Consider the following 15,646-nt stretch of genomic DNA (forward strand, 5'->3'; position numbering starts at 1 on the left):
CTCCGGCAAGTCAGGCTTGGCATTGCGAACCTTAATTCGGCGAAGTCACGTGATCAACGAGACCGTGTTCCAGCCTGTACTGTATGACGGACGGTGTTTTTACATTGCCATAGCTTATCTACTCTACCAGCAAGCAACAACTCTGGACGAACACGAATTAAGTGCTGCGTCCTTTACACCTTCAATCCAAGCTCCTCGGCAAACGGCAGCTGGAACAAGTCTCCAACGGCGCTCACGCTAGCCTTGTGCTCCAGAATCTCCTTGGCCGCCTTCTGTACCTGCTCCGCCGTCACGCTGTCCGCACTCTTCGCCACCTCATCAATCTGGTAGGGCTTGCCACCGTGCACAAGACCGGAGCCGGTCCACACCATACCCGCCTCAGTTGCCTGTCCATACTCCAATTCCTTGAACTTGGCAAGCGCTTTGGCCTTGGCAAAGTCCTCTTTGCTGACGCCTTGAGCGACGCTCTTGAGCGCCTCGACGACCTTGGGAGCGGTCTTGCGGATGTCGGAGGCCGCGCCGGACAAGGTGATGGTCAGGAGGCCGGCATCGGTGTAGATGAGGGACTTGGTGTCAATGTACATGTTGGGTGCATCTTTGGTTGCTTTGGACAAAAGCGAGAAGCCGGGGGACCACTTAATGGTGGTCTGGCCACCGAGAAGAGCAGCGAGGACGGCAATCTCGGGCTTGTAGAAGCCGCCGGTGGGAGAGCTGGAGCCGGGCAAGCCAATGACGAGCGAGTTGCCACCTGCGTGAGAGATGCGTTCTTCGCCTCCGTAGTATTTGGTCTGCTGTGGCTTGAGTTCGAAAGGCGCCTGAGCCGGGACGTCGGTGAAGAACTCGTTGATCCACTTGCTCAACTCCGCTTGCTCAACACCGTTACCAACAATGGCGAAGTTGGGCTTGGAGTAAGCGGCGGCAGCGTATTCAGCCAGACTGTCTTCGTCCACATACTTCTTCATGGGGATATCGGAAGTCGTGTGCAGGGAAGATCCGAGGCCGCGGTGAAAGGCAACGCCGTGCGCACTGTCGAGCGCCATCGCGGTGGTGTCGGCGAAGAAACGTTGCTGGCTCATTTTGACGAGAGCGGCAATCTCTTCGTGCACCACATGCGCTGGATCGAGTGTCAGCTATATCGACGTGCCGGCAACTTGCGTGTTACGCACCTTGGTAGTTTGTCTTGGTAGCGACATCACTGAGCAATTCGAGGAAGTATGGCAGATCATCGCGGAGGAATTTGGCGCCAACAACCAGGTTCTCTCGAGTAGTGTAGGACTCAAGAGCAGAGCCGAGGAGCTCAGACTCGCGCTGTATCCGAAGCGTGGATCGTCGGTCGGTATTCTGGTCGTGGAGATGGGATGTCAGCTTTAACGAGGCCGCACCGTCGGGGCCTGCGGGACCTGCTCACCTTGAAAGCATACCACTTCAACCCTTCCGCGAGGCCCGGGAGAGGCTGATATCTCGTGCCAGCTCTTGATACAATGGCCACCGTGGTAACAGGGCCGGTGGAGTCTCGGGCGGCGAACTTGATGCCTTGGGCCTCGCCGGTTGCGTACTGGAAGGTACCGGAGGCCGGGGCGGCGAGGGAGCGGGATTGGGGGCGCCAGGAGTGTTGCGCGGCTCGAAGCGCCTGGCGAGGCACAGCTGAGCGCGAGAACATGATTGCTGTCCGCGCTCAGGGCTCGATGGAGTGGTGAGGGAGGGTCAATGGGGGGGAAACAGACATCTGCGAGCTTTGCGTCGGACCGGACGTCAAATCTGAGGAGGGAGCTTTGGGCACGGGAGCTGCCGGGCCAAGCCCGGGCCCCGTCAGTGCATCGCTCCTGCCGTGTGCAGCTCTGGTAAATTTCACGAGGCCCGTGCGCGTGTCCTCCACCGCAGTACACCTTTTTTCTCACTTCGCCCTGCTTCTTGTCGGCGATATAGCGTTTGACAATGAGACAATAGGAAGGAGACTTTCGCTGACGATACCCAGCTTGAATCTCCGCGTCCTTCCATCGGTCGCACTCATGTACCGAAAACGCAAACGACGCTTATAGCATTTCCGAACGGAGACGGTGAGAGAGTCTCTGTGACCAGCACATCATGTCTCCGGTAGGCCATCTCACTGCTTCCTCGTCGTCACCGCGAACAGTCCACTGACACCACCGCTCAGCCACTGGCCGAGCTGTGCACCCTTCTAGTTGGCAACGCCTTTGGCGACCTTGCTGCTGTACGCTTGTCACTCGACACCCTCGAGCAAGGCTGCCCTCGTGACTAACACCTCCCTCAAGCGAATCTTCATTACCCTGGCCGAACACGGTCGCATGCACCTTCCCGCCCTCCGCCGCATCTCCGCCATCCCCCTGCGTCGCCTCAAAGTCGGCCTCACCACCCTCATCCAACACCACATCGTTCTCTACTACGCCGAAGATGAAGATGCCCCCACCTTCTTTCAGCTAGACTGGACTGCCGCATACTCCCTCATTCGCTGTCATAAATTCCTCCAAGCCATAGAAGAGAGGGAAGGCGTGATTGCTAAAGGACTGGTTGCCAATGTGCTTCACCTTGGACACACCAGTGTTGGCAATCTCGCGGAGGAGTATGGCCTGCTTCCCACCTCCAAGCGTGACAGTGGCATCGATACTGGCGAAGAGCACGTAGCCGATCATGACATGGTCAACGGCACTGCCCAGAATGGAGAAGCGGATCATCCAGCGAAAGACAAGATCACCCTGGCTGACTTCCACACCACCCTCCGTCGCCTACTAAAGCAAGGCATCCTCGTCAAAGTCAACGAGCGCACATTCGTCCCTTACGCGGACTTACAAGAAGAAATCAAAGAGACCGTGATTGCCGAGGACTTTCCCGATGGCAAGATCACCGGCTCGAAGAAGTCGAAGGAGTTTCAAGAGAAGGTCAACACTCTCAAGCGCAAATATCAGGATGAAGATGCCTATTCGGACACCCGAGATATAGGCTCTCATGGTGAGATCATGCGCTCTGACACGGCCGAACCGAAGAACAAGCGCCTCAAGCCCAACTATCTTTCCAACGGCACGCACCACCACGCGGGCATGGCCGAGAGTAACATTGAGGCAATCAATGGAGCCATCGACAAGCTTCCGGTACGGTTATGCTGTCTTGACCAGCTCGCAGACATTCACTGACCTCCTCAGAACGACATGATAGTGCGAGTGAACTTCGAGAAAGTCACCGTCTTGATTCGCAACCGATGTTTCGCGCAAATGGCCACCTCCTCTCTCGGTCCCGTTACAGGCGCTGTTTATGCTGCCTTACTCCGAGCCCTTGAGGACCACGCCGTCGCGTTGCGCCGCGATCCCAAGATCTATCAGGACAGGAACGAGGACGAAGACGAGGAGAATGATGACGATGATGACGACACAGATCCTTTGCCTGCTGTCACCGACATCGAAGTGGAGAAGTATCTCGACCAGTCCATCGAGCCTGCGGATGATGATGGGCCTCCTCCAAATCTCCCCAATGGGAGTGGCGGTGACCATGACCATACAGACTCGAACGCAGTCGACGGTACCGCTAATCCGGTCCTCGCTGCAATCGAGCAGGAACACTTCTCCGACTCCGAGATTGACGAAGGCCCGGGCATGATCAACCTCCTCAAACGACGCAGGAAACGTCTCGCTCTTATCGACACACACCTGGAGATCCTCTCCGAACACGACAAAGCCTTCTGCATGCGCTCACCCGCCAGCGCCAGAACGTCCGCCAAGACCTACGTTGACTTCTCCCTCATCGGCGGCAGTCTCGTGGTGGATAACATCGACGCGATGGTCCTGGCGCGCCACGGGCACATCGCGCACCGCACCGTGCGCATCATCCGGCAATTCGAGAAACTCGACGAGAAGCCCATTTCGCAAATGTCGCAGCAGCCATTCCAGTCCGCGTGCGCCCTCCTCACCAAGCTCTCGTACAACGGCATCGTTGAAAGCCAAGAGCTTCCCAAGGATAATAGACGCGTCCCTAACAGTGCGCTCTATCTTTATTGGGTCGACGATGACCGTATTCGAAGGAATCAGTTGATGCGTGCGTATCAGGGCATGGCGCGCAGTCTGCAGCGCTTGAAGTCCGTGAGAGAGGGGAGGTTCCGCGGCGTGATTGAGAAGGCGGCTCGCATTGGCATCTCGACCGACGAAGAGATTGCCGAATCGGCGCTGCTGAGTTCTACGGACAAGGAGGAGCTGAAGAAGTGGAGGGAGATGGAGGAGACGTTACTGGTGCAGGTGGACCGCCTGGATGATATAGTCGGCGTTTACCGGGATTACAGTGGGACGGATGCGTCTCTCATGATGATGTGACGGCTCTCTAGGGAGACAAGGGATGAATGCATGGCATGGCGATGGCGTTTTGGGGGTCTTTGGGTTGCTGGGATGCAGCTCCTTGAAGCTTCACGGAAGCCGAACTTCGAATAAGAGATACCAATGCACCGCTCTCCACATAGGGAGCGGAGCGATAGCACAACGAGTGGATTAGCGAGAGTGTAGTACCTGTATCCTGGCCAACTGCTCGACTGCCTCATTACATGTACTGCCCCCATCCTCACAGATTCTCGGGCTGGTGTTTATGAACCCCATTCGTCACCGGCAACCCCTTCCCAGCCTTGTTGTACTCACTCAACGTCACCGCCCCGACCTCATCGAAAAAAGGCCTCTCCCCAAACACCGCCGTGCGCTTGCCCTCTCGCATGCTAACATCATACCCTCCCGGCAAAGCACGATGCGCAACAACGCGATTATCCCAAAACGCCACACTGCGCGGCTCCCACTTCCACCGCACCGTCAAATCGTCCGCAGCGTGCAAATGCTCGCGCAGGAAGTTCAGCGTGTGAATGGCCTCCTGGCCCTTCAGCTCCTCCAAATGGATGACGAACGTGGGGTTGTAGAAGATGGATTTCTGCTTTGTGACGGGGTGGGTGCGGACGAGGGGATGCGTGCGCCGGACTGGCGGGCGGAAGGGGGCGCCGCCGTTCGCTACCGCGTTGATGAAGCTGTGCTCGCTGCTGTGCACTGCGTGCAGGTGGTTGAAGAGGTGCTGGAAGGTGGGGCTTAGTTTGTCGTAGAGGGCGGGTTGGGAGGTGAAGATTGTGTCGCCGCCGGAGGGGGGCGTGCGCAGCATGTTGAGCATTGTGTAGGCTGGGGGGTTGAGTTCCATTGAGTGGTCGGAGTGGTAGTCTGCGCCGTATGCTGCGTAGCCTCGCGTGTCGCTGGGTGTTGTTTTTAGTGATTTGCGTTGGTGGGAAGTGGTAGTAACGAGTACATACTAGTCTCTGCCGATGATGGTGACATGGCGAGGATCAGTTTGATTCGGATCTCGATCTTGCTGTGTAGTCTTGGTGAGAAGCCATTCAAGATGGATAGGCAGGCATACAAGTGCAACGTACAATGCCGTAGTGTTTCGTCAACTCATATTGCTCATCAATCGTCATCTCCTGCTCTCGGAAGAAGACCACGCATCGCTGGTCGAATTCATTAGTCCCTTTGGTAGAACATGATTTGTGGATGGGACGGACAGACCTCAGCAGCCAACAGAGCAAGCTCATCACGCTGCTCCGGCGTCAACTGATTCAACTGCACGCCCACCAGCTCCGTCCCGGTATATGGCGTCAAGTGCCGCACCTCCTTGGCCGCACTCAGCAACGCCTTCTTCTCCGGATCCGCGAAGAAGGCCCGGTCTCGAGCGGGAGTGAACTCCTCCACCAGCGGATGGGGAGCCTTGTAGTTGAGCACTTGGTCGGTGAGGGGGAGATGGTGTACCATTTTGGATGATGGGGTTGTCAATTGTTGTCTGGCTGATTAGCAGTCTATCGACTTATATGCCCTGCTACTTTGTTTACTAATAACTCCCGCTCGCTGCCTAATGCAGAGGCAGGTCATTGCCTACTCCAGACTGGAAGACGTGACCCCGCAGCAACAACTTCACGCTGTGGCTGACGAGCTTAGACATTGGCGGAGTGAATGCCCCAAGGCAGACTGATCAAACGGATTCACTGGCGCGTCCATACAGGTAGTGAACAATACCCCGTCCAAAGTACACAGAGTGAAGTACCTTTATGAGGCTAGCAGATAGATTGTCCGATGCCCAACGTGGGGCAACATTTCTTTTGTGCCCGCAACTCACTTTCGCCGAGGCACACGCCGTTGAGAGAGCAGTGACCTCACCCGGACCCCAAATCCCCTTCCACCCCCTTGCAGCTACGCGAGAACTACCTTACCCGATAGCGTCGCGCCCGCCCATATAACCGAATCGAAACATCTCCCACCGTCAGCGCGCACTCCCTCCTCACCCACGAGAACCACACACGACTTCGACTACCCCTTACTCCCTCCCCTTCCGCCCTCCCACACCCCCGCAACCATGTCGGACCGATCGAGCGAGCAGTCGAAAGCGCAGGAGGTGGTGGAGCAGCAGAGCGATAATTTCGCCCATGCCTTTGCCGGCGCTGGAGGTGGGCTGTTGTCAATGGCTTTGACGTGAGTTGCTGTCGTCGTCGTCGTCGTTGATGTCGCCGATGGATATACGCTGAGACGCTATGCCACGCAGATACCCCTTGATTACGCTGTCGACGCGCGCGCAGGTGGAGAAGAAGAAGGCGCAGACGGGCACGTTTGCCGCGGCGAAACGCATCGTCGACCGCGAGGGCATTGTCGGCCTGTATGCCGGGATGGAGAGTGCGCTCTTTGGCATGTTTGTCACGAACTTTGTCTACTACTACTGTACGTGTCACTCTATTTACCGCATTGAGTGGCTCAGAGACTGATGCAGACGCATACAGGGTACGAATTCAGCCGCGCCTTCTTCCAGCGCTCCTCCAAAAAGTCCCAGCTCAGCACGCTGGAATCCATGGCCGCCGGCGCGCTCGCCGGCTCCGCCACCGTCCTCCTCACCAACCCCATCTGGGTCGTCAACACGCGCATGACCGCGCGCAAAGAAGACAGCAGCGAAGACGACGACAACACCCTTCCCACCTCCGAGGGCGAAAAGCGCACCAAAGCCAGCAAGCCGAGCACCATCGGCACGCTGATGAAAATCATCAAAGACGACGGGCCCATGCGCCTCTTCGCCGGCGTCCTGCCCGCTCTCGTCCTCGTGCTGAATCCCATTCTGCAGTATACCGTTTACGAGCGGCTGAAGCAGCTTGTGGAGAAGAGGAAGAAGGTCGGCGCGGTGGATAGCTTTGTTATGGGGGCGCTGGGCAAGCTGGTGGCGACGAGTATCACCTACCCGTATATTACTGTCAAGTCGCGGGCGCATGTTGCCACGGGCAAGGATAAGTCGGAGGGGATGGTGAACAGCTTGCGGAGGATTGTGAGGGAGGATGGAATTAGTGGGCTGTACGGAGGTGAGTGGCACCCTTCAAATCATGCTCTGGTACGAGAAAACTGACCGCGTGGATGAACAACAGGCATCGGCCCCAAGGTCACGCAATCCGCCATCACCGCCGCTTTCCTCTTCGCCTTCAAGGACATGCTCTACGAAATGTCGGTCAAGGCGAGGAAGAAGGTCGTGCAGAAGGTGTAGAGGCGGGCGGAGTCACCCCAATAGGGAAGCAGGAGCCGAGTCCCAATACATTGGCTTTGAGGGATGTGGAGGAATGGCAGAGGTGGATGCGGAAGGCAGATTGTATGGTTGTGTGGAGCGCTGCAAGGTGTATTTATGCTGGTCGCTACTTGCTGATCTTCGACAAGGATGTATGGACGGCGTCTCGAGCAGATGAGCTTTGTGGATGGAGGTGCCGTTCCTCACTTTCAATTTACGAGCCAGCCGTCACAATGAAAGGACAGCCTGAGAGGTAGGAATCAATTGTATTATACAAGTCATGAGTGATGCCGTACAAGCTCTATCCAATAACTCCGACGGCCTACAAAACGGACCCGTGCGGACGTCACCGCTCGTCGGCCTTCTCACCCAATTGTGGTGCAACCGGCGCGCCATTCGCACTTGGAGAAAGCGGATTGGTGCTGCGTGGTCTGCCAGGACCACTACCTATCACATCCCCATTCACGTACCCGCTGCCACCGACGAAAGGCCTCGGGGCCTCACCGCTGACCAGCAGCGGCATTGCCAAGGGCTCGACAGGTCTCTTCGAATTCGTCGCGCTGGTTGGCAGGAGTGGTCTAGCCGCTTCCCGCTTCGCCCTCTCCCTCCGATCGACTTTGTCGGCGTCCGCGGTGCGGTCGTAGAGGTAGAGACCGATGAAGGTGAGGGCGAAGCCACAGGCCTGGAACGTGGTCATCGGGTTACCGAACCACACGATGGCGAAGAGGATGACGGCAACGCGCTTGATGAGGCTGGCCACGGAGTAGGACACGGGCGACACAAGGCCGAGCAGCGTGAAGGCGATGAGCGCTTGGCCGAAATGGAAGAAGCCGTTGAAGAAGAACTCGACGGCTAGGGCGCCGTGGTCTAAGGATCCGGGGCGCTGGCGGAGTTCGATGGCTCCTTCGTCCCAGTATTCTGCGAGCATGGGGAAGGCTTCGGACCAGAGCCAGAGGGGGAAGGTGAAGAGGAGGGCGAGGGAGGTGGAGTAGCAGAGGAGATTGAGTTTGTCCGGTTTCTGTCGGTTAATGGGGAGGCCTTCGGCTTCGGATTTGGCTGCTTCGGTAAAGAGTTTCTTCGAGACGATGTTCTGCGCCACGAAGACGGCGGTGCTGCCGAAGGCGTAGAGCAAGCCGAGGAAGTTGGCTTGGAAGCTGGCGGAGCAGGACATGAAGACTCCGATGGTAAGCGGGATTAGAGATAAGTAGGTCGCGCGGGAGTACTCGTAATTGAACCAACTCCGGTAGGCGAAGACGGTCATGAGAGGAGAGAGACCTTTGATGGTGTGCACGAGAGCCACAGGTATTCGGGACATTGCATCGGAATTAAGGATGTGGCCGGTAATTTGGAAGGCGGTAAGGGGAAGGGTGGTCATGAGGATCTCTTTAGAAGGGCGGCGGATACCGTTGCGCAGGATCGGCATGGCGTTTCGTAGGCCGGGGTTGTGTTTTGCAAGCCAGGAGCTAAAGAGACACCATGCGGCGGTCTGGGCGAACTGGCCGATGGTAAGGGTGACGGGTCTAGGGAGAGCGGTCAAGATGGCCTTGGAGGAAGCGTTGGACACGATGGAGGATGCGAACCAAGCCAGACAGAGCAACTTTGTCATAGTCAGTACGATATCTATCAGGGTTTCGCGGAAGCTTGCGAAATACATACCACGAGCCTGAGAGACACGGGTGCTTTAAGAGAGTCGGCGATTTCGTGCGCCGACTCGGTGATACTCGCTTTGCGCTCTCTGCTGCTTCGTATCGCTTCTCCCAAGCTCTTCTGTCGGTTGGGGCGTACCACGGCCTGCCAAGTCTTGTCCTTCAATGCACGCCATGTATCCTGTCTCTTGAAAGGAAGCCGAGCATGTGAGGCTATGGGATGGCCATTGGTATGCGCGTGCGGGCTTGGACTGTGAGGTTCCTCCTCATGGGCGCTCAAGGCAGTCGCATCGTCGTGTGCCGGCGAGAAGTCGGGGAATTTGGTGGTGGCCGGGGACAGAGGGGCATTGGAGGAGGGCCGGCGGCCAGTGACGGTCGGGAGCATTGCGGGAAGGTGTCGTCTCTACCGAGCCATGGTCGAAGGTGCGAAGCAGCCTCGCCTGATTGCAGACGATGAGGGTGGTTGAGAGTGCAAGGGGTGCTGCAGGGTTAGGCTGCGATGAATTCCCGTTTGGTGTTGATAGTGGCAGAGCGACAGGGCGTGTACAGTAGGTATTTGACAGCAACGCGGATTCGTGAAGCGGTGGTGGTGGAGAAGTATTTGTGACGCCAAAAATAATACGAAGATAGACTGATGATTGACGGCGTCTGCCGGCCTCAGGCATTTGAAGATCTGCAGGGAGATCCATGCCGATTTGGGTTTGGTGCCGTCAGTGGCTGGCGACGTCACGCTCACGTCTGCCCTCCAGCTGTGCTGCATTCTGTCCGCGTGCTCTATTGCACCTCACTTCACCTCAATCCGACTGGTGGCATTGACTTGTAGCATCGTCTGAACTCGGCGCAGCATGCGACGTGCACAGCAAACACATCAGCCATGCTGTTTTCGCGCTTCTGGGCCCAGCTCACCCAATATGCCTCAGCCCTGCCGAGCCTACCTCTGACCGGCCAACAAGTTCCATCCTCTGCACCTAACTTTCCGGAGTTTGCCTTTTCAGACCAATGGCAGATATTGGGTCCTTTTCAATTAGGGACTAGGGGTGAGAACGCATCCATTTCCTAGCATTTTAGCTGCCTCACTTGCTAAACATTTCCGCAGAGGCGCCATGGAGTTCCGACCCTCTCGAACTGTACGGTGGCTTCCATTCTCTCGAATACGACGTTGATGCAAAGTTTCGAAGCGCGCTGGCCTTTAATGGAAGCATTTCCTGGTTGAATCACACCGCCAAGCTCTCCGATCCAGACCCTTATTATTCTCAAGTCAACCTGGATGTCGACTTCCTCCCCAGCATCGATTGGCCATTTTTGCAGGATGTCTACGGCTGGGCTGGCCACCAATGGCTCGGCTGGGCTCGTGGCGAGATTTTCGTTCAGTCTAAAGAACCCAAGACCCTGATTCTGGATTTTCGAAACGTCGTCGAGTACTGGGTCGACGACCTGCGCTTCGTCGGTGGCGACTTCTACGGCTACGGACGAGCGCCCCTGACGCTGCATCTGGAACCCGGCATCCACAGAGTCGATGTGAAGCTTGTTGGAGACGTGCGATCTGCAGGTGGCATTGGTTCGCCAACCGTTGATGTTGGATTGATATTGCGAGAATCTCTTCCGGGCTTGTCTATGTTGAAAAATGGCAACGAGGATATACTCATGGCAGACGTCATCGGCGACCACTTCGGCCCCCTGACGAGCCCATATATGTCGGTCACGGTTCGGAACGATGCCATGCATGATGTGTACGTGCATGGCATTGAAGGCATGGAGGATGTGTGCAAGATCGAATTGATTGCAGACTCTCCGATCAAGCTCGTCTCCACCCAGACCCGACCGATCAATTTCCGCATTGCATGCATTCCATCTTACAACCGACGGCTGATACTGCACATCAAGTGGACGTTCGAGGGTGAAAAGCAGCAACGATCGCTGTTTCTTGCCGGCCGACCAAAGGTCCATCCGGAAATCGCTCCATCGCACAGATTCACTTTCCTCCACCCAAGCGGCATTGTATCTTGGGCGATTTTGAGGCCACCGTCAGTTCACGCATCCTGTGGAGGCGCAAATGCATCTCTTCCCGTTATGCTTTCTTTGCACGGCGCTGGCGTCAATGCGAACGACGACCCTCTTGTCCACATGTACGACCCGCTGCCTGATCTATGTACATGGCTGCTGTTGCCACAAGGTACAACGTCTTGGGCTGGCGATGATTGGCACAATTGGGGTTTCGCTGATGTCGAAGCCGCCATCGCGGCAATACCGGACTGGATTGAGCAGGTGGAATGGCAAGGCCCCGGCGTCGATATCGATCGATGGCTCGTGACTGGCCACTCAAATGGAGGCCAAGGAGTTTGGTACGCGCTCTCGCATCGGCCAGACAAGATCATTGCCGCTGCAGCCCTCTCTGGCTACTCATCCATCCAAAACTACGTACCTTATACGTCGTGGCGAACGGCGGATCCAGCTAAGGAGGGCATTCTGCAGGCTGCTTTGTCTACATACCGCCATGATCTGCTGATGGAAAACGCCAAAGACATTCCCGTCCTCATTCAGCACGGCAGCAAAGACACCAATGTTCCCGCATATCACTCTCGCCTGATGGATCTGCGGCTCTTCGAAGCTGGCGGCGACAGCAGGTATTTTGAAATCCCCGACGAACCTCATTATTGGGATGGTGTGGGAACCACCAAGCCGCTGAGGTACTTCTTACGGCGATTTCTTAATGTCCCGACCGATGAAGATCGTGCGAACCCGAGCCAGCTACGCTCCTTTACCATTGTAGTTGCCGACCCGGGAGATATGGGGCCGAAGAATGGCGTTCAGGTCCAGCAGCTGGAATCGCCTGGCCAGCTCGGCAAGATGAAGTTCACGTTCGACCCGCTGACGTGGGCGTGCGTGTTTCACACTACCAACGTGCGAAGCTTCTCCCTACCTCATCCATTCGACATTTGTGATGCTCTCATCATTGATCGGCAGGCGATGAACATCAAGTTCACGACCACTCAAAACGAACGCCTGGTGCGCCGCAAAGGCATGTGGATGGTTGAGAACGAAGATGAGAGCGTCAACTCCGGAAAACTACAGCGACAAGGCCGACAGCTGGGCCAGCTGGATTCCATTCTGCGGACGCATGGTGCATTTCAAATCGTGCGACATTCAAATGGCACCCAGCACGTCGCGCTACAAATATCCCGCAATCTGGCACAATACTTCGCCGGTGACACGGTAGTGACGGATGATTATGCCGAAGCACTTGCATCGACTGGAAACGTCATCAGCGTAGCCATCGGCGATAGTCTTCCACCCGGAATGGCGAAGGACTTTGCCATTCAAATCGGGCATGACTCTCTCAGCATCTTCGACCACGGCGTCGAGCACCGCTACTGGCCTACAGCATCGCAACGACTCGCCGCCATTTTCTTGCGTCCTTTGCCTGATGAACGCCTCGAGCTGGTGGTGTGGGGCTTGAATCCGGAGTCTCTCGATGTTGCTGTGCGGCTGGTACCTATCATGACGGGCAGCGGGCAGCCGGATTGGGTGGTAATGGACGAGACTATGATGTGGAAGGGGGTGGACGGGACGCTTGCCATGGGCTTCTTCGATGCGGATTGGCAGATTTCGAGGCATTCTTACTTTGTTTGAAGAGATTGGAAGGCATATATGGATATACGAGAAGTTGAAGACTGCAAGTTTAAAGGCACGTGCATGCACGAGCGCAGCAAACGGCGCTCGGCAGTCGAACGAGTCGTTCCTTCCTCAACCAGATGACAGCCATGCAGCTTCCGCATGGACAACGCACCTTCTTCCGCAATCGTCATCTTGAATTAAACGTCGTTTCGATTTCTTGCATCTTCCGCCACCTTCACATCTGCATGCTGACCCCCTTTGAGGAGTGCCGTGCCAATCTGCCTCGTTCCCATCCACTCGCACAGCAGCTCCGTGCGTCGTAGCGATACCAGCAATCCCCAAGGTGATATCACATCAGTCAGGATGGAGAGCTTCGGATCGCCCAAGAAGAAGACGTCAACCTCGTTCAACGTTTTTGCAGACCGTGACACCACTGCTCGCCGCCAAGTGAGTGTCACCAACATTTCGTCTCCGTTTGTTGTGAACTTAAGTCACTCATCGAACCTCCCAGACTTCCTTTGAGCGTGGAGCAAGCACACTGCCATTGACTACGTCAACTTTCGCAAACCAGCTTCCAACCCGCAAATCACCTACCGTGAGTCTCTCTTCCTCTCACCTCTCATCAAGCTGAGCGGCTCATCACTGACGTCCTCACTCACAGAAGATGGAGAAAGAGCAGCAGAACCCCGTCGTCGACCAGCTTCTGGCTCGCTTCACTCAACAGCAAGGCCTCCTCGCTCGTCAGAAACAGCAGCTGGATGAGAACGCCGAGGACAATCGCTCCAACTCCCCCACTGATCCGTACGCTGGCACCCCGCCGATCGACAGCGCTGTCGACGTGTCTGGCCGCCCGGATGCGGCTGAGGTCTTTCGCTTGAAGAAGGAGCTCGAGCTGGCCAAGGAGCGTATGGCTCAGATGGATCTCGAGCTCACCCAATCTCGCATCGCCAGGCACACTGTTGAGGAGGCCATTGGGTCGCCGTTCCCTGCTGCTCAGCATCTCGCTTACAATCTGTCTGTTCCCGGTATGATGTCGGCTCCGACGAGCTTCCAAGGCAGGACGAGCCCCCTTCCTCCCATCGGCCGTGCAGCTCATGGTGTCGGCGGTGGTCTGCGCGTCGACACCGGTCTGACTGCCGAGAATGACCTCTACAGCTCTCACACGTAAGTCTGAGCCGTCCATTTCCGCGTTGTATGCAGAGCTGACCTTCCACAGTACTGATCCAGCTTCCGGTCTTCACCGCACGTCATCCAACTTGGACAACGCTCGTGCGTCGTATCAGTCAGGCTACACTCCACCCATCACGCCCCTCAGCTTTCAAGGCATGTTCGCTCTTCCCAACGGCATCTCGGGCCACCCGCATGCCCCCATCGGATCCAGACTCTCCCCTACGGCGATGGAGTTTGGAGCGGCCAGCCAAGGAACCTGGGGCGGACAATCGGTGCCGCAGACCACAACGTACATGAGTACCGTCGAGCCACTCAACTATCGTCGCCTGCTTGACCGCAACATGAGCTGCAACTGGAAGTACATTGTCGACAAGATTGTCTGCAACAACGATCAACAAGCCTCCATCTTCTTGCAGCAGAAGCTCAAGGTCGGCACAACGGATCAGCGTTTTGAAATTGTCAACGCCATCATCGATCAAGCTTACCCTCTGATGGTCAATCGCTTCGGCAACTTCCTCGTGCAACGCTGCTTCGAGCATGGCACTCCAGAGCAAGTCATCGCCATCGCTCAAGCGATTCGTGGCAACACCCTCAACCTCAGCATGGATGCTTTCGGCTGCCACGTCGTCCAGAAGGCGTTCGACTGCGTGCCGGAGGAGTACAAGGCCATCATGGTGCATGAGCTCCTGCGTCGCATCCCCGAGACCGTCATCCACCGCTACGCCTGTCACGTCTGGCAGAAGCTGTTCGAATTGCGCTGGAGCGACTCGCCTCCTCAGATCATGAAGTATGTCAACGAAGCTCTCCGTGGCATGTGGCATGAAGTGGCGCTTGGCGAGACCGGCAGTCTTGTCGTCCAGAACATCTTCGAGAACTGTCTGGAGGAGGATAAGCGCATGTGCATCAACGAGGTGCTCGCCAGCATCGACGTCGTCGCCCACGGCCAGTTCGGCAATTGGTGTATTCAGCACATCTGCGAGCATGGCTCTATCCCGGATCGTACTCGCGCTGTTGACCACGTCCTCCGCTTCGCGACAGAGTACAGCATGGACCAGTTTGCATCCAAAGTCGTGGAGAAGTGTCTGAAGATCGGCGGGAACGAGTTCTTGGATCGTTACCTCGACCGGGTGTGCGAGGCGCATCCCGACCGCCCTCGCATGCCTCTCATCGACATCGCTGGAGACCAGTTCGGAAACTACCTCATCCAGTACATCCTCACCAACGCCGATCACCAGCGTCGTGAGGTTGTGGCTGCTCATATCCGCAAGCACATGGTCTCCCTCCGCGGTTCGAAGTACGGCTCTCGTGTCGCCATGCTGTGCTGCAACCCCGCCGTCTCGACTCGTCCCGGAGCACCTGCTGGCTTGTCTATCAGCCGCAACAACAACAATAGCTTCAGTGATCGCTACGGGTCCGACTTGGGCCGCGCCTATTCCAGCGAGCGTCAGTACACCAGCCGCGGAGGGTACGGTTCGGCTTTCCGCTAATCTGGATGCTTGTCAACCATCGACCGCGAGAATTCTTCTTCTCTCGATCATCGCTGCTACCCTTGTAGCCATCTTCACATTACCTGAACCAATCTGTCGAAGAGGCACACAGACTTTGTTCTTGTGGCTGGCCGTCATCTAGAGTAGCGAGGAACACATGCATGACTGTTTGCT

At 56.6% G+C, this 15,646-nt stretch overlaps 7 protein-coding genes across 7 annotated transcripts; 4 read left to right on the top strand and 3 right to left on the bottom strand.

The window, feature by feature from the left end:
* Positions 1-78: 78 nt before the first annotated feature.
* Positions 79-1,724, bottom strand: BDY17DRAFT_273219 (Metalloenzyme, LuxS/M16 peptidase-like protein). The gene is made up of 3 exons (XM_033731970.1): positions 1,409-1,724; positions 1,167-1,341; positions 79-1,114 (listed from the first exon to the last, which is right to left on the bottom strand). Exons 1-3 carry the CDS (start codon positions 1,658-1,660, stop codon positions 174-176), a joined length of 1,368 nt encoding a protein of 455 aa, XP_033585364.1. The 5' UTR covers positions 1,661-1,724; the 3' UTR covers positions 79-173.
* Positions 1,725-1,887: 163 nt separating this feature from the next.
* On the top strand, positions 1,888-4,316 carry BDY17DRAFT_287702 (RNA polymerase III subunit RPC82-domain-containing protein; the record flags this gene model as incomplete). The annotated part of the gene is made up of 4 exons (XM_033732138.1): positions 1,888-2,094; positions 2,156-2,212; positions 2,274-3,107; positions 3,159-4,316. The coding sequence occupies exons 1-4, from the start codon at positions 2,086-2,088 to the stop codon at positions 4,314-4,316; spliced, it is 2,058 nt and encodes a 685-aa protein (XP_033585365.1). The 5' UTR covers positions 1,888-2,085.
* A 187-nt stretch (positions 4,317-4,503) lies between these two features.
* BDY17DRAFT_305856 (putative alpha-ketoglutarate-dependent sulfonate dioxygenase) lies at positions 4,504-6,115 on the bottom strand. Its single transcript, XM_033734933.1, has 4 exons — positions 5,532-6,115; positions 5,399-5,473; positions 5,279-5,337; positions 4,504-5,221 (listed from the first exon to the last, which is right to left on the bottom strand). Exons 1-4 carry the CDS (start codon positions 5,772-5,774, stop codon positions 4,558-4,560), a joined length of 1,041 nt encoding a protein of 346 aa, XP_033585366.1. The 5' UTR covers positions 5,775-6,115; the 3' UTR covers positions 4,504-4,557.
* BDY17DRAFT_305857 (mitochondrial carrier domain-containing protein) lies at positions 6,116-7,878 on the top strand. The gene is made up of 4 exons (XM_033734934.1): positions 6,116-6,488; positions 6,559-6,731; positions 6,791-7,357; positions 7,421-7,878. Exons 1-4 carry the CDS (start codon positions 6,373-6,375, stop codon positions 7,534-7,536), a joined length of 972 nt encoding a protein of 323 aa, XP_033585367.1. The 5' UTR covers positions 6,116-6,372; the 3' UTR covers positions 7,537-7,878.
* BDY17DRAFT_356862 (triose-phosphate transporter family-domain-containing protein) lies at positions 7,879-9,830 on the bottom strand. Its single transcript, XM_033738291.1, has 2 exons — positions 9,211-9,830; positions 7,879-9,151 (listed from the first exon to the last, which is right to left on the bottom strand). Exons 1-2 carry the CDS (start codon positions 9,583-9,585, stop codon positions 7,901-7,903), a joined length of 1,626 nt encoding a protein of 541 aa, XP_033585368.1. The 5' UTR covers positions 9,586-9,830; the 3' UTR covers positions 7,879-7,900.
* A 244-nt stretch (positions 9,831-10,074) lies between these two features.
* Positions 10,075-12,830, top strand: BDY17DRAFT_328315 (uncharacterized protein; the record flags this gene model as incomplete). Its single annotated transcript, XM_033737826.1, has 2 exons — positions 10,075-10,237; positions 10,297-12,830. 2 exons carry the CDS (start codon positions 10,075-10,077, stop codon positions 12,828-12,830), a joined length of 2,697 nt encoding a protein of 898 aa, XP_033585369.1.
* Positions 12,831-14,140: 1,310 nt separating this feature from the next.
* Positions 14,141-15,472, top strand: BDY17DRAFT_258354 (armadillo-type protein; the record flags this gene model as incomplete). The annotated part of the gene is made up of 1 exon (XM_033731765.1): positions 14,141-15,472. One exon carries the CDS (start codon positions 14,141-14,143, stop codon positions 15,470-15,472), a length of 1,332 nt encoding a protein of 443 aa, XP_033585370.1.
* Positions 15,473-15,646: the final 174 nt, after the last annotated feature.

Source organism: Neohortaea acidophila, assembly GCF_010093505.1.
Source record: "Neohortaea acidophila strain CBS 113389 unplaced genomic scaffold BDY17scaffold_13, whole genome shotgun sequence".
Classification (NCBI taxonomy): domain Eukaryota; kingdom Fungi; phylum Ascomycota; class Dothideomycetes; order Mycosphaerellales; family Teratosphaeriaceae; genus Neohortaea; species Neohortaea acidophila.